The sequence below is a fragment of the Anguilla rostrata genome, chromosome 2 (genome assembly GCF_018555375.3).
Source record: "Anguilla rostrata isolate EN2019 chromosome 2, ASM1855537v3, whole genome shotgun sequence".
NCBI classification, from domain to species: domain Eukaryota; kingdom Metazoa; phylum Chordata; class Actinopteri; order Anguilliformes; family Anguillidae; genus Anguilla; species Anguilla rostrata.
In genome coordinates this window covers 47,085,174-47,111,484 of record NC_057934.1, presented here as the reverse complement: position 1 = coordinate 47,111,484, position 26,311 = coordinate 47,085,174, and the positions used below count along the sequence as shown (strand labels likewise).

Below are 26,311 nucleotides of genomic sequence, written 5' to 3'. Positions count from 1 at the left end.
GATGATTTACCCTCTTAGGTCATTTTCAGAAATGGCTATGCATGCCATGAAGAATAAAAGTCCCATATTCACATTGTTCTATATTGCAATCAATTACATTAAGAGGTAAAAATATTTGAACTGATCAAATAAAAGACAGAGGCTCCTAATTGGTGAAAGTGGACATGACTAATTCTAACCATTTGTAGATCAAGAGTTCAAAGACAAAGCGAATAAGCCAAATCTGCATTGTATTAAGGTTAAGGGGGGAAAAAATCAGGAGACTGGATGCATATTTGCTCAGTTAAAAAGCTGTCACCTCTTTATGTAATTGCAGTGTAGCACAATATGCAACAATGTGGACACTGGGCTTTAATTCTTCATGGCATACACAGCTATTTCTGACAAAGTGGCCTAAAATGGTATATAATCCCTATAATCATGAAAAGCACCAAATAAAGAAAAATCTTATGTTTTTTCCTACTTCTGTCAATGGATAAGATATGCAGGGATGGATAGTTAAAAATCATTAAATGATCCAATTACCAAGACAACACAATAGTGTTGTTTCTCCACTTACTGAAAAATAAAAGATTCATGACTTGTATGCATCCAATCAAATCACTTTTCATCCAGGAAGTGTGCTGCCATATTTTCTAGACGAATGGTGGCAGTAGCCAACTGGTATCTCAACTTGTGTTTATAAGCCGTGAAACAAGTACATTAATAGGACCACATTACTTAAAAAGCACATGCTCACAGACTTGGATAAGCTAACCAGCATATTACATTACCTCCAATTTTGAGGTAAACCAGTTGGCTGGCTGAAATGCATAGAGGGGTGCCCGAACTTAAAATGACAGCATTTCAGTTCTTTACGTGGTGGTTGCTTAGGTGTAAGAAATAGTTGTCTGACACATTAGGAAAGTGGGAAAGATTTTTTTCTTGTAACGTATTCAGCCATATACACACACGCCTCTATTGGACGTTCTCAGGCTTAAGGATCATTACAGGCTTCATTGCTCACCCTAGCCAGTGTAAAAATCATTCCTATCCTCATCTGGCTGAATATTCTGTTAGATAAATGAAAGTTTTAAAAACAGTGATTCCATCGTTCCATTGATAAAAATACTTTAAAAATACAATACTTTTCAAAAATAATTTACAAAACGGATGCATTCTCCAGGAGACACTTTTGGCTCTGGCGTCTTCAAAGGACAGTAACAGCTTAGTGCAACTCTTCATGTGCCCCTTTGACTGGGCTATCTCCAGTGTGTGTAACCATGTTCACAGTGCGAGTCAGTCCATCCACTGACGTCCAATGGTTTGGGTTTTCACAGAGGGAGAGTTGAGTTAGAGCAGACGGGCGGCGCCGTTCCCTCATCATGGAGTGTGATGGGGTAGTCTTGGTTTTAGGGGGATCTGTAGTGTCCGTCCCCCCAGGGGCTGCCCATGCTGCTCCTTAGTGGGGCTCAGGGTCTGGAGGAGGGTAGTAGGGGTGGAAGAGTCGCTCGTGGGCACAGGAGCTCATGGCACTGTGTGTGTGTAGCAGCAGGCGAGGGAAGCGTGAGGTGAAGTATTGCACAAAACCTTCTGGGACCTCCCCAAGTGTCTCCTGCACTTCTGCAGGCAGCTCGTGGTAATGGTGCTTCTGTTCGACACAATAATAAAACACATTAGGTTGTGTCCCAGTTCATCCAAAAATGAAATAAAAGTATGTTTCCACATACCTGGAGTACTATCGATCCATCCAGATAGTTTTGCTGAGACTGAGACTCTACAGACCCAAATTTTTTCTGGTGCTCAATGTGCCAAAAATGGACATTAGAAAAACCCATCAGCAACATCTTTCCAAATATAATGTGACAGTTATGAACATCCACAGAGCTTAATTTGTGCTCGGTATCATCAAGAACTACTACTTCTACTGAAGTATGCCATAGAGTAAACCTAAACCATAAACCTCGGAAGTGAGTTAGCATTTTTGAGCCGTAGGTTCCCTCTGCAGAATTCCAATGCTTTCTTTCCCAGAGGGTTTTCGATTTAGGCCTATGCAGAAAATAAGCTGTGTAATTAACATAAGTCTAAGCGACTTTCATGTTTTGTTTTCATGACATAAATGACACCTGTTAATCTCAACCATGCATTTTGTAACTGTTATGTGCTTTAATGAAGTAAGCGGCTAAGAAGTTGCTTTTGAAACTAATAATTCCACCAATGTCACGTCACCGCCACTCAAGTTGCATAGTAGTCCTCCTGTGTGAAACTTCGCTGAAATACACGGTTGGCGTACTTCAGTAGAAGTCGTTCCAAAAATGGGAACTACTGGATGTTCGTGAGTAACCATTGCATTATATTTGCAAAGAGACAAGTTTTTCAAGTATACATTTATGGCGAATTGAGTGCCACAGAAATATGGGTCTATAGAGGTTTGTTGTATCACGGTGAACTGCTTCTAGAAAACTTGTCAAATCTTGAAGACTCTCAGCGAAACTATCTGGATGGATAGGTAAGTGGGTAAGTGGAAACATACTTTATTTTCATTTCTGGGTGAACTGCCCCTTTCACAGTTTTCAGTGGTGCTGTGTGCACCATCTATTAGCAACACTGGAAATGGTGACTACAAAAGGTATACATGAAGTGGACTGCTTTTCCACTACTGTGGCTAAATAAAACATATTCTTGAAATATAACCTGTACTTTTTGTTTTTGCTATGTTACAGGAGAGTGTAAGCATTTGGAACATAATTTATGGGTTTATTTACTTTTTTGGACACTTCAAATTCATGTGCTTGTTGCTTATTGTAACTATTGTTAGAATCCTTATTTTGAAGTCACAATACTGAACGACTGCCTGGATAATGGGTTCCTTAGGGTCTAATACTCTTGTACTGGGACGATCGTATATTCCACTGCTAATAAATGAGCATGCGTGTGAAATTACCCGACTGACCTTATTCCTCATGGCCCTCAGCAGGTCCCGGACTGAGTTGCCTTTGTAGGTGCGGAACTTCCGAAGGTCTGTGGGGACAGAGAGGATATGAGATCGGCCCTGCCTACCCGGCTGTGCCCCAACCCGCCCGGCTGAGCCCCTGCCCGCCCGCCCGCCCACGCCCCTGTGCCGCGCTGTGCCACTGTACCCACCTGTCTGCAGAGGGACAGAGATGTGCATCCTCCAGTTGGTCCTGACCACCGCTCTGCCCGCTGTCTCCAGACTCACCACAATGGGGCTGTCTGGTGGCTCTTTCTCTATCCGGTCACTCACATCCTGCGACACAGAGACACGCAGAGCTCACCACACACACACACACACACACACAGCAGCACAGGCGCCCGCGGCCTCGTCACGCAGAGCGGATCACACACCTGAAAGAACTGCAGCTGCTTCTCGGGGCTCCAGAAGAAGGGATGCTTAAGAACGCAGGCTGTCGATGGGCGAGACTGCGGGTCCTCACTGATCATACTCTCAATCAGGTCCCTCGCAATCACGTCATCTGACACAGACAGAGCGACATGGTGACACATGCTAACGTGTTCCCTTGGGCTAACTCCATTAGGCAACTAGAGGGCATTTATTTTGGAAGGTGAACATAAAGGCAGAATCAAAACATATAAAGAGAAAATGATTTAATTCCAGTGGTCCATGTTTTTATTGCAATTTAAAAAAAAATTATGAATTGTAGTTGGGATTTGGGCCACCAGGGGGCATGTTTCCTGCTCAGTCCCTGGGATTAGGTATTAAAGACCAGTTCTGTCAGTAATATTAAATGAGACTGATGATTTATGGGCCAGTTTTACATTTAATTGGCTATGTGGTCTCACTATACCATTCAGATTTGTATACATGAATGGTCTATAATTACAATGCCTATCAATGAGAAACAATGGATGTAATCCCTCTTTAAACACATAAAGGATATAATTAAGTTTGATTAATTTCTAACTTGATTACCATTATTATTCCACTTAAGGTGATGATGAATTTTATGATTATTCTCATTAGTTGTCTGCAGAACACATTCTATATAAATAAGCCAACACAGAGTTACATCTCATTTCTAGTTCTCAGTCATGCTCACACGCAAAGAAGAATTAGGGAAGAATGGTAAATCTCCCTCACCGTGCAGGTCATCCATGAAGTGCTCAAGGTTGTAAGCTCCTGACAGGATATTGGCCTGCCGCCGAATGGTATCTCCAAACGGATGCTGCCCCCTAGAGACCACATAGTAGAAAACACATCCTGCAGAAAAGATGTCCACCGCACTGGTCTGCAGGAAACACAAGCCATATCAGTCAGCACCACACTCTCTGTTGCCTGGAAATGCATTTCTTAGGAGTGTCTGAGCTCACAGCGACGGGCGGCCCCTGCCTGCCTGTCTGCGTGTCACGGCCCCGCCCCCTCACCGGGTTGTCCTTGGGCGGGTCCAGGAGCACCTCCGGGGCGATCCAGCCCTCCGTGCCGGGGATCCCTGAGCGCAGGCTGAAGCTGTGCCGCCCCGCCGGGAGCTTCTTACACAGGCCGAAATCAGAGATCAGCGCCCGCACCCGGCCCCGTGGCCCCGGCATGGACAGCAGGATGTTCCGAGGCTTCAGGTCCCGGTGCACTATGGGAGAAAACCAAACCAGCAGCTGAGGACCAGGGCAGTGTTCACCCAAACCTACTGCATGCTCACTGCAAGTGAGTCCGGATTGGAATGTGTCCCAATGAAATCAGTGTGAAGTAAATGGGCAGACTCGACGGAACACCTATTACCCCACACCCAGGAATGCAGCTCACCAATATTTAGAGAGTGCAGGTGACTCAGGCCGCACATGGTCTGCTGTAAGAGGGTCACGGGGTCCAGGCTGGAGTGTGGGCACTCTGGGTCCTCAACAAACTGCAGATCACAGACAGGACCTCACAATGAGCACACAAACAGGAGCGGGAAGGAGGAGGAGGCTAGCGTGCGTCAGCGTTATGGTGCGAGCTTAGCCCCGCCTCACCTGCTGAAGCGTGGCAGCGCACAGCTCGATGGCGATGTAGATGAACTGGCGGTCGCGCTCGGTGCAGAAGTAGCGGATGACGTTGGGGTGCTCGTCGGACTCGCGCAGAAGCTGCACCTCCCGCTCGGCGAAGTCGAAGCACTCCGGCAGGATCCGCTTCACAGCCACCCGGCGGCCATCAAAACAGCCCCTGTGTAGAGACGCTGAATAACCTCACTGCATCACACCTCACAGACAGAAACACACTCACAAACTGACACACACAACCTCACAGATAGATACACACACCCAAACACACTTACAACCTCACAGACAAATACACACTCAAACACACTCACAACCTCACAGACAAATACACACTCAAATACACTCACAACCTCACAGACAAATACACACACTCAAACACACTCACAACCTCACAGACAGATACACACACCCAAACACACTCACAACCTCACAGACAAATACACACACCCAAACACACTCACAACCTCACAGACAAATGCACACACCCAAACACACTCACAACCTCACAGATAGATACACACACCCAAACACACTCACAACCTCCCAGACAGATACACACTCACAACCTCACAGACAGACACACTCTCACAAACTCACAGACAGATACACACACCCAAACACACTCACAACCTCACAGACAGATACGCACACCCAAACACACTCACAACCTCACAGACAGATACACACCCAAACACACACTCACAAACTCACAGACAGATACACACTCACACACACACTCACCAACTCACAGACAGATACACACACCCAAACACACACTCACAACCTCACAGACAGATACACACACCCAAAGACACACTCACAACCTCACAGAGAGATACATGAACACCCAAACACAGACTGAAAACCTGACTGCCAAACAGATACATAAACAACCTAAGACACAGACTCACTACTTGACTGACAGATATGCACAAACAATCTGAAAAACACAACTGTACGAGAATGGAAATTCAATCGACCACGCATAAAAAGGCTGTCACCCAAGTGTATTCTGACTGACACAACACACTCCGTGTAATTTACACAAAGCAGAATATGAAATGAAAGGATGCTCACATTTTGGTTAACACACAGCATCGCTGTGACAAGAAGTTACTGACACAAAGTACACCTCCACACACACAGAAAATGCAGGCTTATGCCGCCTCAGCAGGGCTGACCTAAAGACGAAAGTGCCTTCTGCCCCATGTCCGAGCACCTCAGCAGGATCGAAAGAGATCTTCCCCACTTCCACTTCCTGTGGCTGTCCATCTGCAGCATAGAGACCACCACTGTGACATCACAAATGGGCAGGTGCACTGATTGACAGACTCACACACAGACAGGTGCAGTGACTGACAGACACAGGCAGGTGCAGTGACTGACAGATACAGGCAGGTGCAGTGACTGACAGACTCGCGCACAGACAGGTGCAGTGACTGACACACTCACACACAGACAGGTGCAGTGACTGACAGACTCACAGTCAGGTGGAGTGACTGACAGACTAACGCACAGACAGGTACAGTGACTGACAGACTCACACACGGACAGGTACAGTGACTGACAGACACACCTCTCCTCTCATCTGTAGTGTGTAGGGGCTCTGCAGTTTGTGGGGGCCCCTGAGGTGGGGAGCCATTGGAGACGCCATCTCTGACAGAGTCACTGCTGCTTCGGGGGGGCCCAGAGTCAGAGGGGGGGGGCACGCTCTGCTGAGTCTGCAGCCTCTGCAGCCTGGACTCCAGAGCTTCCTCCAGCTGCTGCCTCTGCACCTTCTCCTGATGGGCCATGCGCTGCAGGAACACACACACACACACACACACACACACACAGGTTATACAGGTAACACACATGTCTATCTCTCTCTCACTCACACACACACACACACACTGATAACACACACAGGTAACACACACACATCCCTCACAGAAACATACAAAAAAACACACACACTGATGACATTCACGCACAATTCATGTTAACACACACAATTTCACACAAACATACACACAGACACACGTTGATAACACAAACACAGATCATACAGGTGCTGTACACGTCTCTCTCACACACACACACACACACACACACACACACACTCACCCGAGGGTACGTGAACACAAAGGCCAGCCAGCCGCCCAGCAGCAGGGTGAGCACGACCAGGGTGAGAGGGTCCTGGGTCAGGCTCTCAGGCAGGATGGCCATCAGAGGGGGCGTGGCCACAGGCGGGGCATCCTGTTTGACAGGCAGGGGCTCCCGGGTCTTACTCCCTGCCACGAACTGAGGAGCGACACACGCATCGGTCACGGATTAGGTGAATGTGATGATGATTCTCGTCAAGATCTAAATAATTAGGGGGGGGGGGCTTACAGGGTGGTATGGTGGGCGTGGTGAGGCCCGGGGCGGGATCACAGCATCCCCGGAACGTTGAAGGCTCTCAGGGAATTCCCGCAGCATAGTGGTGTGCGCCACAGGGGGTATCTCATGGTGACCTGGGACACATACACATACAGTGAGCGCTTCACATCCACTGGCCCTGTTACACAGAGAAATTTCTCATTTTATTTCTTAAATTCCCCCTCTTTTAATGAGCAGCGTCTCCCTGAGGGGGTGGGGGGGTGGGGAGGGGCATACCAATCAGCAGCCAATGGTTGTGCAGGCTCTGCGTGGTGCCTGGGGGGTACTTGACGTCTGTGCTGGGAGTGATCTCGCACTCGGCCGTGTCCCTCACCGTCACCTCCTCTGTCGTTGGCCCCTCAATCCTGGCCAGCGTCAGCCCGCGTGGCTGCGGCGAAGAAAAGCTCAGTCTGACAGCGCTGCTCACAGCCTCTACATACAGAACCCTCACTCAGACTGCTCTTTACCACAACGTCACACTCACAGAAGACAGCTAAAGAGTGCGAAGAGAGAGAGATGGGGGGGACAGGAGAGAGAGAGCGAGAGAGAGAGAGAGAGGGGGGGACAGGAGAGACAGAGAGAGAGAGAGAGAGAGGGAGAGGAGAGGGAGAGGAGGCAGGAGAGACAGAGAGAGAAGAGGGGGAGGAGGACAGGAGAGACAGGAGAGAGAGAGAGGGAAGGAGAGAGAGGGGAGGGAGACAGGAGAGACAGGAGAGAGAGAGAGCACACTACCACGAGAGACGAGAGCGAGGGGGAGAGTGACGAGGAGGCAGAGAATGGGGGAAGGTCATCGTCCCAAGTACAGAGAGAGGGCTGGCGAGACAGAGAGGACAGAGCTGAGCCCCACCTCTCGTGACCTCCTGGCTAGGACTTAGCATGAAAATCCATCTTCCCCACATACACAGCTGCCAGCGACAGAGAGACTCAGGCCATGAGCACATTGCATCTGATTTACCAAAATAAGTATTTCATCAAACTAAAAAGAGTGTAAAATCAATCATATTACTGTTATTATTTTTGTCATATTTTTTTCAATAACATAAATGGTATGTTTATAATGTACCACTCACACTGCAAATGCTACAGTAATAATAATCTTAATGACAGACTAAATAATAGGCGGTTAATGATACTTATCATTTATCATTTTGACAGTTATAGATATGGTTCAGGGACACATTTAGTGTCCCACTGCCCCTGTCTGACTCAGTGTGTCTTACACAAGCTGTGTCTTGGCGCTGGCCTGCTCCTTGACGAACTGGTAGCTCCACTTCATGGTGTGAACGTTGTGGGAGGAGAAGGTGAGGTAGCGCAGGGTCTCCATGGCCAGGTTGATGTGGGGAGCTCGCCGCAGGCTGTCCTGCGTCCACAGGTACACGCCCACTACTGGCGAGCCGTAGTTCTGCATCCACAGCACGTCCCCCGTCTCCCTGTCCACAGTCACCACCAGCCCGTCCCCGCTGGACGTGAAGTGCGCCATCTCTGCTCCCAACACACACAGCACACACATGTACATATGCACACACACACACACACAGCACACACATGTACATATGCACACACAAACAGCACACATGCACATATACACACACAAACAGCACACACGTATATATGCACACACAAACAGCACACATGCACATATACACACACAAACAGCACACACGTACATATGCACACACAAACAGCACACATGCACATATAAACACACAAACAGCACACATGTACATATACACACACAAACAGCACACACATGTACATATGCACACACAAACAGCACACACGTACATATGCACACACAAACAGCACACATGCACATATGCACACACACACAGCGCACACATATACATATGCACACACACACAGCGCACACATATACATATGCACACACACACATCACACACATATACATATGCACACACAAACAGCACACACATATACATATACACACACAAACAGCACACACATGTACATATGCACACACACAGCACACACATGTACATATGCACACACACACATATACATATGCACACACGCAGCACACACGACACACACACACAGCACACACGTAAACACACAAACACGCACACACATACGCACACATGCACAAACATTCACACGTATACACACACACACACAAGCAGCCATACACACAAACACACACACAAGCACATACACATACTTTAGGATAGAATTGCACCTCTGAAACTTGGCACTCCCTTGCTCCCTTATCATCACTGCCAATCAGCCCCTCAAACCACTGCGAGGTCAGTTACACATGACACTTCCTTCAGCAAACGCCACAGTTAGCAACTGCTGCTTCAACCACTGCTTAGTCACTGAGATCCACACTGAGATCCTAACCCTTCCAAAATCCCACCCAAAAACTCACACACCCCATGCAACACAGCTAAAGCACGGGGCTAACACCCTAACCACACTGTGCGGGCTGAAGTCCCTCAGAACGTACTGTAGTCGTATTTGTCGTCGTACAGAGGGGCAGAGTAGTCGTTGTAGGTGGCGTTCCAGCGCAGCTCCCGCGTCTTGGTGTCGTACATGGTGATCATGTACTCTGTGGAGCGGGGGCAGACACACACTGACGGTCAGGACACGGGGGGGGGGGGGGCAGGAGGACGTCACACACTGATGGCTGAGAGATGGAGAGCAGTGGCAGAGAGGAGGGCTGACCTGTGCGCCCAATGTAGAGTAGAGGTGCAGAGGGGCAGATGGACTCTGAAGAGCCGGTGGTCAGACTGCTCTGTTTCTCTCCCGTCTGAGGGTCCACCACAAACCATGTGTCCTGCTTCTTCCCTGTACACGCACACACACACACACACGCATTCATAAACATACACATTTATGCGCACCAATACTCTAAACACACAGAAGGACACACAGAAAGGTGCCTAGGTATACCCACCGGTGTAGAGAACTCCATCTGAACTCCTGCAGGGAGAGGACTGTACCAGCTCTGGAATAGTGAAGGGCAGTTTCTGCACAGAGAGAGCAGGTGCAGGTCACAATGAGCTTCTCTCCTCCCCTGAGACCACCTCAGGACCCCCCTCCCCCACGCTGCCATGTAGCACCAGGTACCACTCACCATCAGACCCTCCTTGTTCTTGCCCCCCAGCACATAGAGACTGCCATCATTGGGGTCTGGGAGGAACCCTGGTCTGGACAGAGTACAGATCGTTCCCATCAGACAACAGCCCACACAACTGCTGCTGCTGTTATCAATGTATCGCAAGTTAATACTGCCAATACTGCTATGAACATCAAGGCCTTGAGAGCTCTTTCAGCTGGGCATGCCATAGCTGCTGTGCTAGCATCCCGGCGCAGAAACACTTACTCAGTCAGGTAGACAGGCACTTGAATGATGGGGTCTGAAACAGAGATGAGACAATCCCAAAATGAGAGAGAGTGATGGGTTGATGCTAACTGTTTTACACAACTGAGAATGTCCCTGGCCCATGAGCTCACCTTCCTTCAGCGTCCACTTAATGTCCCCAGACTGCTTGCTGACCGCGTGCAGGCTGCCGTCCAGAGTGGACACAAAGAGCAGAGACTCAGGCAGGGTCACCGAGCTGCCCGCCTGACACTGGGGAGAGAGGGAGGGAGGGAGGGAGGACGGAGGGGGGAGAAGAGATCTGTGAGTGCTGAAGACAAAGCATGACTTCATCTCAATATCACATTATTGAACTTCTGCTGCCTGAACAAATATTTGCTGTCTCCGACAGCTCAGAGCACAACCTGGTCTCGCCCGTCGAGCAACTCTGAGGAGCAGCGACAAAGAGGAAGTGCCAGTTCTGAACAGAAATTCTCAACTCGGCCGTCTGAAGTAAAAACCTCCAATTCGGCTGCATCGCCTCTGGCTGCCTGAAGTATTCAAATGCCTCTTCCATCACAACGCTCCTCACATTTCCAGCTAAACTGGAGAGTCACTTTCTGCTCTTAGAGTGTGAGATTTAGACAACAGTTACATTCTGAGTTCACACTGAAAGAAATGGCTTATGTAACTGTGGGGAATTCAGAACACTGTTGAAATAGAACCAGAGGCTGCAGAACTCCATGCAGAGGGGAATATCTCAGACACCAATCGATTATAATCACACCCCTCAGAACCAGCTGGGCCACGCTGTGCTGTACAATAGCACCAGATGAGAGGTCACCATGTCATCAGACAGTTGTGTCTGGAATGACCAGGCCAGACCGAGCCTCTCGTGGTGGAAAACCGAGGCATGCTGCTACGTGCGCAGCCGTTACTGGCAGCGTGCGTACAGTGAGCAGGATATCCTGGATCTCAGGCCCGTTATCTCCCTCCCCCCTGGGCTGGGAGTGGCCAATTAGCACCCTAGTCTAAACTCACAGTGAAGGCCAGTACACACAGGTGCACTTTATCGCTTTCATCCTTCAACTGAAAAATGTGTGTCAAACATTGACTGTAACACACCTGACCTAGAAAATGCGTAACTCATCTAGCAGCTCCAGCATTGGTGACGCTATTCCAATCCTCAAGAAGAACAAATTACATTTAATTCAATATTTAATGTGTGATAACACAGGAATGTTACACGCCAAAAGAAACCATTATCAATCAAAGATTTATTTAATCTATTTTATTAACAGAATGAGAAATTTCCTCGCTGTCTGGTGCCGCCAAAAACAGAAAAAGTTTGCGGTTGGGCACACCTTTGGCTGCATTCCATTTATGTCACAAAGAATTAATCCTTCAGGCTAAGTGGAATTCCATTTCCAATATACCTCTGAACAATAGATGTTAAAGCATGCATGAGACACCTATGATAAGAAGTGTGTAAACCACATCAGATATTTAACTGACATTGTTTCTTAACAGCCTATTGTTCCGACCAGTCCAGAAGTCAAATACTCTTAATTTAGCTTTTACCTGCTATTGACCATGTGCAGCATGCAGTAAGGGAAGTGTAAGAAGGGGAGATGGTGCTCATATGAGATCAATACAAGACCTTAGTACTCTCAGTTTGACAGTCCTGCTCACGCCATCTACATACAGACCCATCATCGCTAAGTCTTTTATTTACATACTGCACCACATTACCACACTCACACAAGACAGCCTAAATGTGCTGAGAGAGAGGGGGCGTGAGATATTTAGTAACAGAGAGAGGGAGAGAGAGAGAGAGAGAGAGAGATTACTACATATTTCAGAAAAAGACAGCTGCCCATCCAACAGTTCAGCTGGCTGAGTGTGACTGACTGGCTGTCCTGACAGCAGGACCAGCTGCTCAGATACAGGCCTTCTGCCAGCGCTGGATTGTAACTTTAGGAATGCGCTTTCAAGGAGTAACCAGTAAGCAAACTAGGAAAAGTTATAAATGACCTCCCCTCTTTAATCCGAGTGACCCATCCTGGATGGGTGAGCCCTCACTTCCTCTTATAACAACGGCTTGCTCATTGGAGACGTGCAAGTACACAGGCGCTGAAATAAAACCAGCCCTGGTCAGTCTGGTGTGAGTATTATGCTAATATGTAAAATGGAGTTGAGCACATGACACATGCTAGAGAGCCAGTGTCCATGCCAAAGCCAAAGTGGCTGAAGCAACATCACAGCCGAATGTCTAATATAGCCTGTAACCCCTGGAAGTTACCGCACCCATATTTACTTACCAAGGGGTGGCAATATCAGTCCAGCATTTGGACAGTACACAGCACACAGCACAGGGTGTGCTTTTGGCAAACACAGTCGCAGCTCAGCTTCACCCCATCCTGTATAACACATTAGAATTTTTTTTTTTTGGTTCCAAACTTAACTCTCTTCGTCAACAAGCTGCTTCATTACCCCCCAAAGAAGTCCAACTGTCAGCTACACCTACAGCTAATGAAAGTATGTATGTACAAAACCTATATGGAGTGTAGCTTGGTGGTAGTGTTTCTGTGCACCACCTTTTTCATTTGTTTACGCAACCAGTTTAAGCAACCAGAGAAGGAGTGCACGGCTCTTATCAAGATTGTAGCCTAACCTTTGATAAAACGAGGCCAAAATGAATTTGATCTTTCCACAGATCAATTAAAAGCAGACACACTATGAATGAATGATGGAATTTTATATAAGTTTAGGGGAAATTACCTGCAGACATAGAGGCGCATTTGAATTATTTGAGCGAAAATATCACAGTTACACAGCTGCCTTTTGTGGCAAGATTTAAATCACACAGAACACAACACCTCTTTTACACACACATGCACAACATACACACACAGGTGACAAAAGCATTCACTAATGCTCACTGCCACAAAAGAAAGTGTGACAAAGCCCTGTTGTCTGTTGCCAGGCAGCCATGATTCCAGCATCCCTCCCATTCACAAAGCCTCCTGCTAAAAGGACTGCAAGGCCAGCAACCAACCGTTGCAAAGAGAGGTTTGAAGCAGTATCAACGCCTTCAGAGTGATAGCAATGAACGTGCAACGAACATGACAGGCCCACTGACTCAACCATTTCATTGGATTTTGAATCCGCATGATGTGGGGTCAATTCTGCAAAATGCTTTCCGTACCAGAGAAAGTGGGAGAACTGTGAAATGTTCTTTCACACTGCATAGTGGAGAGGACAACAGTGTAGATGTTAAGGCAGACCTACAACCAGAAAGTTGCAACTTCTGTTGTGAGAAGTACTTCCCTCCAATAGCTTCTGTATGCATCCAGTTGCACAAACATGGGCTATATGCCAAATGTATTCCTATAACGTCAAAGCCTGGAATAAATGACACCATAGGACAAGAAAGTGCTGGGAACTCAATTATACCTCCTAAGATACTTAAAAATTCTTCAATGGTGTGTTTCCTGGAATCATAAAACATGAAACCATTACATTTAAAGCAGACGTGAAGTAAAATAAATGCAAAACAGAAAGAAATGTCTTCCATTCACTAATACCCGTCATGGCTAGCCACGGTTGAGAGTTTTAAAACTATATCGAAGTTTATGCATTATGGGTTATTTCCAACAAGACACCCAGAGTAGCTAGCAAACGATCTGTCAAGGTAGCTACTACATTGCACTGCTCCATGCACTTTTGATATTATCCCTCCCTTCACGGCTCCATAAATAGACGAACTGTGACTTTACGCAGCGCTAGTTGATCGCTACTGTAGCCAGCAAGATAATTCGTGCTCCACACGGGCGCAGTAGGTAGTCAAACTAAATACATAAAGACCTCCTTACCTGAAGAACGCTTCCACCGAGAAATGTGAACAGGAGTAACAGTAGGAATCGTCTCCAGTCCTTCATTTTCCAAGTTTGTCCTTTATGTAATATAACGTTATGTTAAATAGGCTATAGCTAATAAAGTAGCTAATCAGCAATCGTATATTCAACATTAAAACCGAAATCTAACTGTTACTACACGTCTGGGTACGGAATCCATTTCAAATTACTGTGCATAATTCCTTCTTCAACTCGACATTACAACTTTTAAGTTGGCATGTACAGCAGGTACGGTTACCCACGCAGGAGGCGGCACACCAATCCACGGGATCACAACAACCATCTTTCATTTCCGTGTTGGGACGGAACCAGTGATGTCACTCACGCTAAACAGACAACTGTCAAAACGGTAGGACAAGCCCACTTGTGTAAATGACAGAAAACGCTGCAAATAACAGTTTCAGATCCGGGGGAGGGCAATCTAAACACGGACGTGGGGTGGGCTTTTCGAAAGAGCTCGATGTCATTTTGAGACACGTGTAACAACACTGTCAGATGTTTATACATTACATTGTATGAGGGAAATGTCTATTTAAGGATGATAATAGAGATTGCAACAGAAAGAGGAAGTCCTCTCGTGTTCATTTTTTGCAACCTTCAAATACGCATGTGTGACCCCTGGCCTGGTCACCATACTAGAAATACAACATTGATTAAAGATTTATAGGGACTATTAATTAGATAGCAAAAGCGGAATACTAATTTGAATTTGAATTGAAGGCTTACAAACAGCATTATGGAACGCGCAAGTGCAGAAATATTATAGTTTAACACTGAAGTCATTTGATCGGCTGAATTTACAAAACTCTTTAAAACGTGCGACTATTTTTATGGCTGGTTCTCCTGCTTTGAGCATGTAGGTTTGCCATTTAACTTTTATTACTGCCACGGATTGCGATTGTGCGATTGTTCTGGCTGACCTGCATTAAATTAAATTATGGAAATTACAATGAGGAAGTCGATGTTTAATTGAATAATTATCCACAAAAGTGAAAATTAAAAGTTTCTTATGAATTATTTTTGTTGCTCCACTGAGAGTGGTTGAACTGTACAAGGCCAGTGAAATTTGCCTCCTCTCAGATGCTGCTGCCATATTTTCATAAGGTGTAGGCTACACTTTAAACTCACACTGGTTCTGAAGCTCTGCCTATAATACCCACAAGTACTGTGAAGATTTGCAAGGCATGATACAGAGCCTGGAAACACTACAGGCCAATCAGTGGCAAAACTGAACATATCACGCACTTCTTTCTTCACAATTGTGCCTTATTCTTTTAGCAACTCTTCTTCTTTTGAAATGTAAATATAGATGAAAACTGTATGATTGCCAACTTTATATAAATATTACTTACAATGAAGTGGAAAATACCCATAATGTATTGATACACTGCAATATTGTGGTATATGTGAATTCAATTTATTTAGAGTTTATGAAAAATTTCAATGAACAATCCACTTACTTAACCAGTATAAACTGGCTAAAAAGGCATATATTGTGAATATCTTTGAGATAAAAATAGAGAACATCTTGCTGTTCAGAGGCTTGAACTCTGTTGACAAGATTTATAATACACTAAACCCAGACCGGATGAAGTGTTTATGTATGACTAACTGAACTGAATCCTTGGTGAAAGAAAAAGGAAATTTATTTTAAAAAGTATTTATTTGTTTATTTATTTTGCTCATCCTCTTTCAATTTATTCTTGAATAATGGCGCTTATTATTCAAAATGATTCCCTGCACTGTTAACTTGGTTGACATTGTGAAGTTGTGTAGCATTTAGTATGTCTGTTATTACTGTGGTGTATGTTCTTAAAATATACTATAATAATAATAATAATAATAAACAAATACAACTGAAAAATGTATTGCACTTCCACGCTTTTGCCAGATTGAGGGACCAGAAATGAACGGAACAGTAATTCTCGTAATTTCTGCTCCTTTTATTTTTTGTTACTATTCTTTTATTGTTTTCCAAGTTTGCAACATAGATATATATTTTTGTTTTGATACCTAACGTAGCTAGCCTCACAGATAACGCAAACACACAAAACGCCTGACTGACGTTTGAGAAATTATCACAGCCAAACAAATGTAGAGTTGCTGACAATGTCGTACCATGATAGACAGCAGCATTAACCAATAAACCATACCAACCATATAGCATTTCCTATCAGAAGGCCACAGGGGTGGGTCTAAACGCTCAACATGACCCGGAAATATTTTACCGCACACAAATTTTTTGCGCGAAATGTTGCTTGCTGGTCAGCGACTGCGTATACAGTTGAAATGGTGTAATTGAAAGTTCGAGAATAATTCTGTAAATAAGACATTTAAATAAAAGTATATAAATCATACGGACAGCAAACCTGCCAATCGCAAGAATGGATGAATATGATGAAATGTATGGAATTGAAGATGAATTTGAGCAGCAGTTCGCGGACGAGCTCGAAGTCATGGCTGAGATTGACTGTAAGTTGGGTATCGACCCGCTAACGTTGATGTATAGGCACGGTTTTGCTCGCAAGCAAGCGAGTTGAAAGCCACGTTTTGAATTTATTACTTAAATGTGTTAACCATGTCTGAAGTTGCCGGCGCATGGACTATTTTAGTTTGTGGACGATGGTGAACCGTTTTGATAGTTTTTCTACCCGAAATAGGCTAGTAAAGCCTCAGTTTCGATACAAATATTATGTGTGTCTTCAGTGCCTTGTTTCTACCTGATTCCCTACAGACGAACCTCCTCGGCAAACAAAGGTGTCCGAGTTAAGGAACAAGAAGCCACTGTCATTTGAAGATGCTCTCGTCTCTGGGGACCTTATCCTAAAAAAACAGGGTGCAGTCAGCCTTCCTGAGTGTTCTGCTTCTCAGCAAAGCTCTGTTCACAAACCTGCCAGCCTGCTACCTGAAGCTCTGGATGACAGTGAGCTCCCAGAGCATTTTCTAGACAGCGATTCGTTTCATAGTGAGTTCAGTGAAATTACCACTTAGTGTGCATTTTGTTTTATTGTGGGAATTGGAATGTTGTACAATAACTGCTACGCCTCACTGTTGGGGCTTATATTTTCTGTCCATAGGTCCAAAATCCAAAAGGTGTCGGCAGGATGTGGCCAAAAAGCTTAAGTTTGGTTTGTCAGATGGTGGACATGACATTACTCCTCCATCTTCCCCGGAAGACTACAGCAGGTCGACAAGCAACAGGTAGAGACTGAACAACAAACCTGAAAATGGTGCTACATTCTATGTGCATTTTATAGAACTGACACTCTGAGACATTGTTTTTTCCTCTCTCTAAGTGTTCAAGCTGTGCCTGCCAGCACCTTGGATATCAGTGGACTGGGAGAATTACAGGCATCTCCCCGGAGAGCTACCGTAGCAACGCCGCACGTGCTCCGCAGACCCCCTGCTTCCGGAGATTATATCTCAGTCACAGATTCTTCTGGAAATAGAGTCTACCTGGCCAAGAAGGACGAGGACACAGTGAGGGTAGGTTTGGCGAGAGCAGGATCCAGGATGCAGGATGTGCTAGCGACCATTGGAGTTTTCCCTTCCACAGCAGTGTGTATATGTGTGCTGATATTTCTGTGTCCATCTGCAGGCAGTGGATAGCAGGGCACTGCGGAACTCTCACTATTCGCTGGGCCTACTGTCTGTGCCCATCGAGGTGCTAATGGAGCAGGTGGCAGAGAGGGTAGGGCTCTGCCTCTCCTTGTGTCCACAAGGAGTCCAGAATATACACACACACACACACACACACACTTATATGTGTTTATATTTGTGGAACTTTAGCAAAGATGTGAATTCATGATGTATTTTTCTGTGTTTCGTTTAACAGCGTCATCGGCAGGTGGTTGAGGAGTCACAGAGGTTGACTGAGATGCTCAACAGGTACTTGTTTCATGCGTTTCCAAAGCATCTCAAACAAATCACAAATAGATTGAGTTTGTTAGTACACCCCGCTTGCATCTTTTTTCTAACTTTGTTTTTCTACAAGTCGTATAGATGAGGAGTTTGGGGAGTTGGATGGCGGGGAGCCAGAAGAAGACGAGCAGGCAGCGATGGATGAAGACCAGGATGGCACTGCCTCACGGCTCTGGGTGGACAGGTTCTCTCCCAGACATTACACCGAGCTGCTCAGTGATGACGTGAGTTAGCGGGACAGCGTGTCCTTCGTGTGAACAGTGTAAGGCAGCCCTCTCTCTAACCCCTGGGTGTCCGTCCACAGTTCACCAACCGCTGCCTGCTGAAGTGGCTCAAGCTGTGGGACACCGTGGTGTTCGGCCGGGAGAAACCCACCAAGAAGCCTAAGCCGCCGCAGCCGGACAACAAGCTGTCCTTTCAGCAGAAGGACCAGCAGAACCCACGCTTCAAGACCAAAATCCAAATCACCGAAGAGATCCTCGAAGCTGAGCTGGATCAGTACCAAAGGCCAAAGTACAAGGTGTGTCATTGTGGAGACGATTAAAACTGAAATGAACAAAAACGAAGAAAGTTACTAGATACTGGAAGTTACTGGAAGATATTAATAAATCCTCTCAAACTGGCCAAAGAAACGCAGCTGAAACCGAAACTTGCTCCTAAAACACATACAAGTGATTGCTTATAATGCTTTTTTTTTTAACTGTTCGTTGTAGTTTTTCAGTTGTAATGTCCAGCTGAAGCTGTCATTCTCATAGATTGCGTGTGCTATGGTCCAGAATCTAATTCTGACTGCCAGTGCATAATTTGCCATAACATACCCCAGGGTTGGTGGTGTTTATTTGGCAGATTACTCTGCCTCGTTATGCAGCACCAGCTTGTCTGGTTGATTAGGTGCCTGCAGGCTAGACGCATAAGTGGTGTGGTCCTCTGCTGTAGTGACCGTCTCGTTCAGCAGACAGACTGGGCAGTGAAAAGAAGCAGGAGAGAGCTGCACTTATTTTAAGGATGTTTAAGGTACTCTGTGCTCACTCAAAAAGGCGAAGGACAGATGGGATGGGCCTACAAATTCAGTTGCATTTTTCAAATTTTGGGGAAAAACTAAACAAAAATAGAGTAGACAAAGGTGTTAAAAGCATTCAAAGAGCGAGGAGGAGGAATGGGCAGAACACAGACAGCTGACTCAACCCAAGTACGAATTCCCTGAGCTGCTCGGGGTATTGATTCTCTGCCTTTCTGCAAAGGTGATCACATCTCTTTCTGTTTCCCTCTTTAATCGAATCTTTACTAAATGAATTTTTTCCATTCCTGTTTAAACTGCTTTCTATGTGTATATCCTCTCCTCCCCCAGTATGCCTTCTGTTAAGGTATTTGCTGTTAAGCTGCTATACACTTTAAATTGTAAAATTGTAGTCACACAGACTTATAGCCTGGATGCTATTTGGTTAAGACTGGGCTTAATGAGATACAGTAAACTTATCATCATATATTTACCCCTTTGTCTTTTATAACCTTGTTTGTTGTAAATGTGTTTTTGCTCTTTACTGTGACTGAAAGGCATGCAAGCTGTGATGCAAAGCAAATGTCTGTACGACATAGTGTATTTCAGTTGGGAATGCAGATGGGCACTTTTCACTGCTTTGTGACTGATATATTCATTGCTTGTTTCACATTTGCATTTTCAGGTGGCATTGCTATCCGGACCCCCCGGCCTGGGCAAGACCACTCTTGCACACATTATTGCCAAACACGCTGGGTACAATGTGGTGGAGATGAATGCCAGGTGGGCTTGTATTTTTTTTTATTACTTAATTTTTTTGCCAGATTTTGGGAATATTTGTACATTATGCAGTGATATATATATATATGTGGATGCATGTACTGTTGATTTGAGTTTTGGTTATTTATCCCATTACTTACCTTAAAAATGGGACTCCTTTGGCATCACGGTAATGTTATTCCCATCTGTCGGAGGTGCATAAACCTAAGGCCCCACAGCCAACCAATTTATGGAGCGTTCCGCCTTGCCGATCCCTGTAATTGTTTCAAAGATGTCTTCAGTAGTGCACAGCTGTAGATAACCCTCTTTCAGATTATATTAGGCTTACAAGGGGAACTCAAGAACACGTGAAAGAATCGGCAGAAAAGATTACTATCTCAGAGATCCACTTTAATTCACATGTCAAAATAGAGATTGAGGCATGTTTAATGTAAATGTTGTACTGCGGCATGTGAGGTAGTCAGGCATTGTTCAGGTTCAGATTTCATTATTGTAAAGAAGTTAATGACCCAGTTAATGGAATAATCAATGTAATTCAAGAAATCATTCCGCCTAACTTGCCGTTAAGGGAACAGCATGTTATCAGAAATGAATACTTGAAATATATGGGGCATAATAATGTGTCGTGGTATATATAACATTATAGTATTACATTTGTATTTTAATTAATTAATTAAAGAGTGCATTGTAATTAAATGGTAATTTAAACAGAAACATAAAATACTTGCCGTCTAGTCTAACAAACGGACTTTGTACTGCGATAGGACCGCTCATATAAAATAAGAAAAGTGTCGGTGTTCCTTATGGGTCACAGTGTGTGCTGGGTTTAGTTAAATTTAGCAGCCTGGTGTGGAAGCATGTTGGTTGACTTTGCATTGTCTGTGGAATTTGTACAGCAGGAACTCTAAGGTGAATATTTGCCAGCGCTTCTGTCTCTGCCCCACAGTGACGACCGCAGTGCCGAGCTCTTTCAGAAGCGCATCGACACGGCCACACAGATGAAGTCTGTGCTGGGAGCCAATGAGAAGCCCAACTGCTTGGTGATCGATGAGATCGACGGCGCGCCCACTGTGAGTCACGGGGGAGTTCAGTCTCCGTTCCCTGTATCTTCACTGTCCTGTGATTCCTGCTGTTTCTCTATTTAATCATCTCTCTGTTGCTCGCTCTCTCTCTTTGCGTCGACCAAGGCCGCCATTAACGTGCTCCTGGCCACTCTGAACCGAAAGGAGAGCCGTGAGACGGACGCAGAGACGGCGGGAATCGGCTCGCTGAAGAAGAAGAAGAAGAAAAAGACCGAGTCGGTGCTGCTGAGACCCATCATCTGTATCTGCAATGACCTGTAGGTGGCGCCGTGAGCCTGAGACGGTCTGCTCGGATCGTAATGCAGTCATGTGTCTGAATCAGCCTTCAGAGTCACCTGGGATTATTCTGAGAGACAATAAAAGGCATTGAAAGTGTTTTGTTGGAAGTACTGAACAGTTATAAATCATCCCTGTCAGGGCCTTGTCCTTGGCGTTTTTTTTTTCATACCTAATTTTCATTCCAGACTTGTCCCCTCTATTTGAATGTATTAAATAAAAAATGTAAAGTTAAGAACTGGTTTTGTTCAAAAGATTAGTCCTGTGTCCTCACAGTAGCAAAGTGAAGCCTTTTTTGGTTTATTTACAAATCCCTTCTGCCTGAACTATTGAAATGTTATGTAGAAAGAGCATGAATGTGCATAAAAGGACTGCAGCGACAATGCATTGGTCACAACTGTCCTGTAGAACAGTGGCTGCTGATGCAGGTTTTGGTATACGGGCACATGCATACAGAGCGTGCAGGCTATGATGTTAGCTTCGGCTTGAGGTTTAGATCTGACTCTGTGTCCCGCAGGTATGTTCCCGCTCTGCGGCAGCTACGCCAGCAGGCCTTCCTTCTCACCTTTCCTCCGACACAGTCCTCCCGCCTGGTCCAGAGGCTTGCTGAGGTAAATAATGCGCACGCACCCAGACTCTGACTTATGACCTGCGGCGTGACGGCTGACATCACGCACTTGCTTCTCTCCAGAATTAGTAGCAGAGGCTGCGGCAGTGAGCGGCGAGTGCTGATGAAATGTGATTGGGTGTTTCCGAACTGTGGAGAAAAATGAACACGTATAAAAAGAATATCACATGACCAAAATATATCTGTGAACACCACCCACGTGTTCTCCCTCTCTCTCTCTCTCTCTCTCTCTCTCTCTCTCGTCCTGGACGGACAGATCTCCAGGCGTCAAGACATGAAGGTGGACACGGGGGCCCTGATGGCCCTGTGTGAGAAGACGGACAACGACATCCGCTCCTGCATCAATACACTGCAGGTGGGGCTCCTCCCTCTCCCTGGCCCTCAGCCCCAGAGCCGCTGCCTGATAGGACGCTCAGGCCATCCCCCCGCCCCCTTTTTCTCTGTGGGGCTGTTCTGCATTACTGCTCAGCTCTCTTCACCTGACTCCTCCTTCTCCCTCAGAGGGCTTTCTCCTGGCCAAGAAGGTTAATTGAATAGTGGCCTGTTGGCCTTTCATTTGTCTGAGGGCAGTTGATGTTTAAATTTAGTACACACGTGGCCCTTCCCGCCGAGCGTAGTAAAAATGGAAAGGACAGTCGCCGAGCAACAGAGGAATTAACCGCTGGCGTTCTGAATTAGCGCCAGTAGAGAAGTGAGCGAGGCAGAGGCGCGCTCTCCCGGGGCGTGTGCCCCTGCCGCGCCAGTCACCTGACGCCCGTGTGTGTGCTGCAACTGTGCGCAGTTCCTGCACCGCAGAGGTCAGAAGCAGCTGGATCAGCGCATGGTGCAATCCATGACCATCGGGCTGAAGGACCAGAACAAGGGCCTGTTCTCCGTGTGGCAGGAGATCTTCCAGCTGCCAAGGGTCAAGAGGTATGTGACCCCACACAGGCCTGCAGTGGGCCCAGCACACACACACCTGTAAAGTAAGTGTGTGACGTGTGTGAGTTCCCACACCTGCAGGCAGATCAGCATTACTCTAAGTGCTTTGAGGTCACTGTGTTGTGTAAGACCGTTCTGTAATCCCCCTGTATTCACATCTGCCACGTAATATTAGAAGCTACACAGTGGGCATCCAGGGCCGTGCGTCACTGACTGAACTTTATTGATCTGTTGTTAGATCATCAGTCCTTTCCGTGAAGGTACCTGATTTTCTCATTACCTAAGACTCTCTCTCACAGATGAGTGAACTTCATGAACGGATTCCTCTTGATTCCTGTTGTCTCTATTTAAAGCGAATGCTCTGTGGAAGCCTGGGTGAGCACTGCAGGGCAGGGCTCTGTGAGGTTGTTGGTGGCGAGTGAAAGGCGGGTTTGTGTCGTGCTGCAGGAAGCGTGTGGGTGAGGAGCTCTTTGCCGGCATGGATCACGGTGGCCAGTCCAGCACAGCGGCGCACAGGCTGCAGCATATCCTGCACCTGGCCTCCTCCAGCGGAGAGCACGAGAAGCTCACACAGGTACTCGCGCACCGCCCCTCCATTACCGCCGTCTTCCGCCACGCGGCCTCAGCTTGGTGGCCTCCTCCCCATACGCTCTCCCTCACTCTTCCTCCCTTTCTCTGTTTGTCTTCCCTCGCTTCGGCTCCCTCTCACCACCCTCGCCATATGCCCCCTCTACCATTTTGTCTGCCCCTGCCCCCTGAATCACGCTTTTCTCATTGCCTCCTTCTGTCCTCTTCTGTGCCACCTCCTCGTTCTATTCTTTCATCCCTTCTCTCTCCCCCCCTTTCCTCTGTGCAGGGGCTGTATGATAACTTTCTCAGCATGAAGCTGAAGGACCCCAGCCTGAGGGGCGTGTGCTTGGCCCTGGAGTGGCTGGGCTTTTCTGACATCCTCAGTGAGACCATGATGCACGGCCAGAACTTCTCTCTCATGAGATACCTGCCCTTCCTGCCTGCCGCCTTCCACCTCCTGTTTGCTGCCACCAGCGTCCCCCGCATCAACTACCCCAAGAGCCAGTATGAGGTGAGAGGGGCGGGGTTACGCCTGCTGCCCCAACAGCCATTATGAGTTTAGAAGGGCGGGGTTAAGCCTGCTACCCAAAGAGCCAGTATGAGTTTAGAGGGGCGGGGTTAAGCCTGCTACCCCAAGAGCCGGTATGAGGTGAGAGGGGTGGGGTTAAGCCTGCTACCCCAACAACCAGTATGAGTTTAGAAGGGCGGGGTTAAGCCTGCTACCCCAAGAGCCAGTATGAGGTGAGGGGGCGGGGTTAAGCCTGCTACCCCAAGAGCCAGTATGAGGTGAGGGGGCGGGGTTAAGCCTGCTACCCCAAGAGCCAGTATGAGGTGAGAGGGACGGGGTTAAGCCTGCCTTTACTGGAGGCTACTGGCTGCCATTTTGGACAGTCTGCTTTGGGCCAGGTTGTACCTTGTAGCATTGCATGTTAAACAGTGTGATTACTCCATGTAGCACTTACTACTGCAAAAATAACACATTTGTTTTGTTTAGGCATGTTGGAGCGCAGAATGGAAGACACAAAAAAACGTTTAAAATAACAAGAAAATGTTAAATAAAGAGCAGACGGTCTGCCCTTCCTTCATTTTTTGCTTTACTGGGACAGGTAGAAATAATAAAAAATGTGTGTTCACACTGAGAATAGCATAATGAATGCGCTATGCAAATAGGAACGATGGCATTTGGTAGAAACAAAAGTGTGGATAAATGACTCCTTTTAAGCCAATTGTAGAAGCATTGCCAGTGTGTCTTGTGCTTCAATTTGCTTTGATTATACAGTTCACCCATCTATTATGCCTGAATTATAGTAGGTTTTTGTGAAATTTACTTCATACAATCGAGTCTGCGTGCAGTAGAATGGCTTTTATGATAAATCAGTACAAATGATCACATTTTATCTCGTAATTATTCTGTAATTAGCAGGCTATGGTTTCTAGCTTCAGTTCACACATTACCATCAAATGACTGTTTTGATGAGTTTCACACCCCCAAATCAGAACAATGCGACACTAGCGGGCTCTGCCTAGCTCAGATGGTTAGGTGCGATGGTTAGATTTATTATTTCTTTTTCTTTTTTTTACCACAGATTTTTTTAGCCATATATTTAAGACAAATTGAAAATGGAGCAATGTAGATTTTTAATAATGGCAGTGTGATTTGGTACCTGACACCCCCAAATACAGTCACACATGGATGGGCCCCGTGGTCTTTCTGGCAGCCCTGCAGGGCCACGCATGGTCACCCAGGATGGGCGGGATTCATTGCTCCCTATCGGTGAATCACATGACCACTGTTTGCTTATTAGAGCTGCACAGGAAGTGTTTTCCTCTGACTCTGTGCAAGCTCACCTGGTGGACTGCAGTGTGAAAGACCTCACCTGGATTTGCTCTCCCACATTGATAGAGGTGATTGAGGTAATGAGTGCTGATGAATATGATTGGCCGTTCCAAATTGAGTGAAAAATATTGGAAGACAGCTTCGCTTTTTTTGTGACATCCATCACGATAGTCTTGGCTTCTTCAGCCCCCCAGCATGTGCTATCATATATGAGAAGGAGGTTTGGAGGGCCCTGTGTGTGGTCACATTTAAATTTAAATCGTACATCAGGGTGAAGTTCTTCTGGCTGGCCACTGCTGAGCAGGTGTCACCTCTAACTAGAGAAATCATGTTATTAGCTCTTGAGTCTTGAAGCTGTGTGTGAACCTGAGCTAGCTGACCGAGCCGTGTCTGTCTCTGATCTCCCTCCTGCTTCGCTGACTCACCCACACTCTTCTGCTCCATTGCCATGGTTACATCATCAGAAGATTTCTTTTCCATCTGTTCTTCAGCAGCTTACCACACCAGCAACAGTGCCAGAAAAGACTCTTTCATGAGAGCCAGAAACTCTGACCTGAGCTCGTCTTCTTGGAAGCTCAGTGTAAATTCATAGTGACCTTTAGTGGTCAAAGGGTTCTTGGAGCAGGGTGATTAAAAGGAAATGGTGTCCCTGCCCTCTGCTGTCTTCCTCT

General features: G+C 46.3%; 2 protein-coding genes across 3 annotated transcripts in view; one reads left to right on the top strand and one right to left on the bottom strand.

The window, feature by feature from the left end:
* Nucleotides 1-902: 902 nt before the first annotated feature.
* Nucleotides 903-14,959, bottom strand: ern2 (endoplasmic reticulum to nucleus signaling 2). The gene is given in 22 exon segments (XM_064322624.1): nucleotides 903-1,630; nucleotides 2,933-3,000; nucleotides 3,124-3,247; nucleotides 3,346-3,473; nucleotides 4,100-4,247; nucleotides 4,384-4,583; nucleotides 4,757-4,856; nucleotides 4,963-5,152; nucleotides 6,171-6,261; nucleotides 6,566-6,785; nucleotides 7,096-7,272; nucleotides 7,363-7,484; nucleotides 7,627-7,799; nucleotides 8,261-8,294; nucleotides 8,596-8,871; nucleotides 9,857-9,958; nucleotides 10,075-10,197; nucleotides 10,307-10,379; nucleotides 10,487-10,559; nucleotides 10,736-10,769; nucleotides 10,867-10,984; nucleotides 14,587-14,959. Coding segments are annotated over 22 exon segments (2,829 nt in total). The 5' UTR covers nucleotides 14,653-14,959; the 3' UTR covers nucleotides 903-1,441.
* A 1,860-nt stretch (nucleotides 14,960-16,819) lies between these two features.
* chtf18 (CTF18, chromosome transmission fidelity factor 18 homolog (S. cerevisiae)) overlaps nucleotides 16,820-26,311 on the top strand; it is a 30,936-nt gene continuing 21,444 nt past the window's right edge. The window contains exons 1-16 of one of the 2 annotated variants that reach the window (XM_064322621.1): nucleotides 16,820-17,100; nucleotides 17,363-17,593; nucleotides 17,706-17,829; nucleotides 17,925-18,118; nucleotides 18,231-18,319; nucleotides 18,464-18,516; nucleotides 18,623-18,773; nucleotides 18,854-19,069; nucleotides 20,232-20,329; nucleotides 21,273-21,396; nucleotides 21,514-21,665; nucleotides 22,202-22,295; nucleotides 22,569-22,667; nucleotides 23,094-23,224; nucleotides 23,681-23,807; nucleotides 24,090-24,314. In XM_064322621.1, the coding sequence (XP_064178691.1) occupies nucleotides 17,013-17,100; nucleotides 17,363-17,593; nucleotides 17,706-17,829; nucleotides 17,925-18,118; nucleotides 18,231-18,319; nucleotides 18,464-18,516; nucleotides 18,623-18,773; nucleotides 18,854-19,069; nucleotides 20,232-20,329; nucleotides 21,273-21,396; nucleotides 21,514-21,665; nucleotides 22,202-22,295; nucleotides 22,569-22,667; nucleotides 23,094-23,224; nucleotides 23,681-23,807; nucleotides 24,090-24,314 (2,196 nt within the window). In that variant the 5' untranslated portion in view covers nucleotides 16,820-17,012. Of the gene's footprint in view, nucleotides 17,101-17,362; nucleotides 17,594-17,705; nucleotides 17,830-17,924; nucleotides 18,119-18,226; nucleotides 18,320-18,463; nucleotides 18,517-18,622; nucleotides 18,774-18,853; nucleotides 19,070-20,231; nucleotides 20,330-21,272; nucleotides 21,397-21,513; nucleotides 21,666-22,201; nucleotides 22,296-22,568; nucleotides 22,668-23,093; nucleotides 23,225-23,680; nucleotides 23,808-24,089; nucleotides 24,315-26,311 lie in introns of both variants that reach the window. The other variant, XM_064322620.1, reaches the window with a different exon arrangement.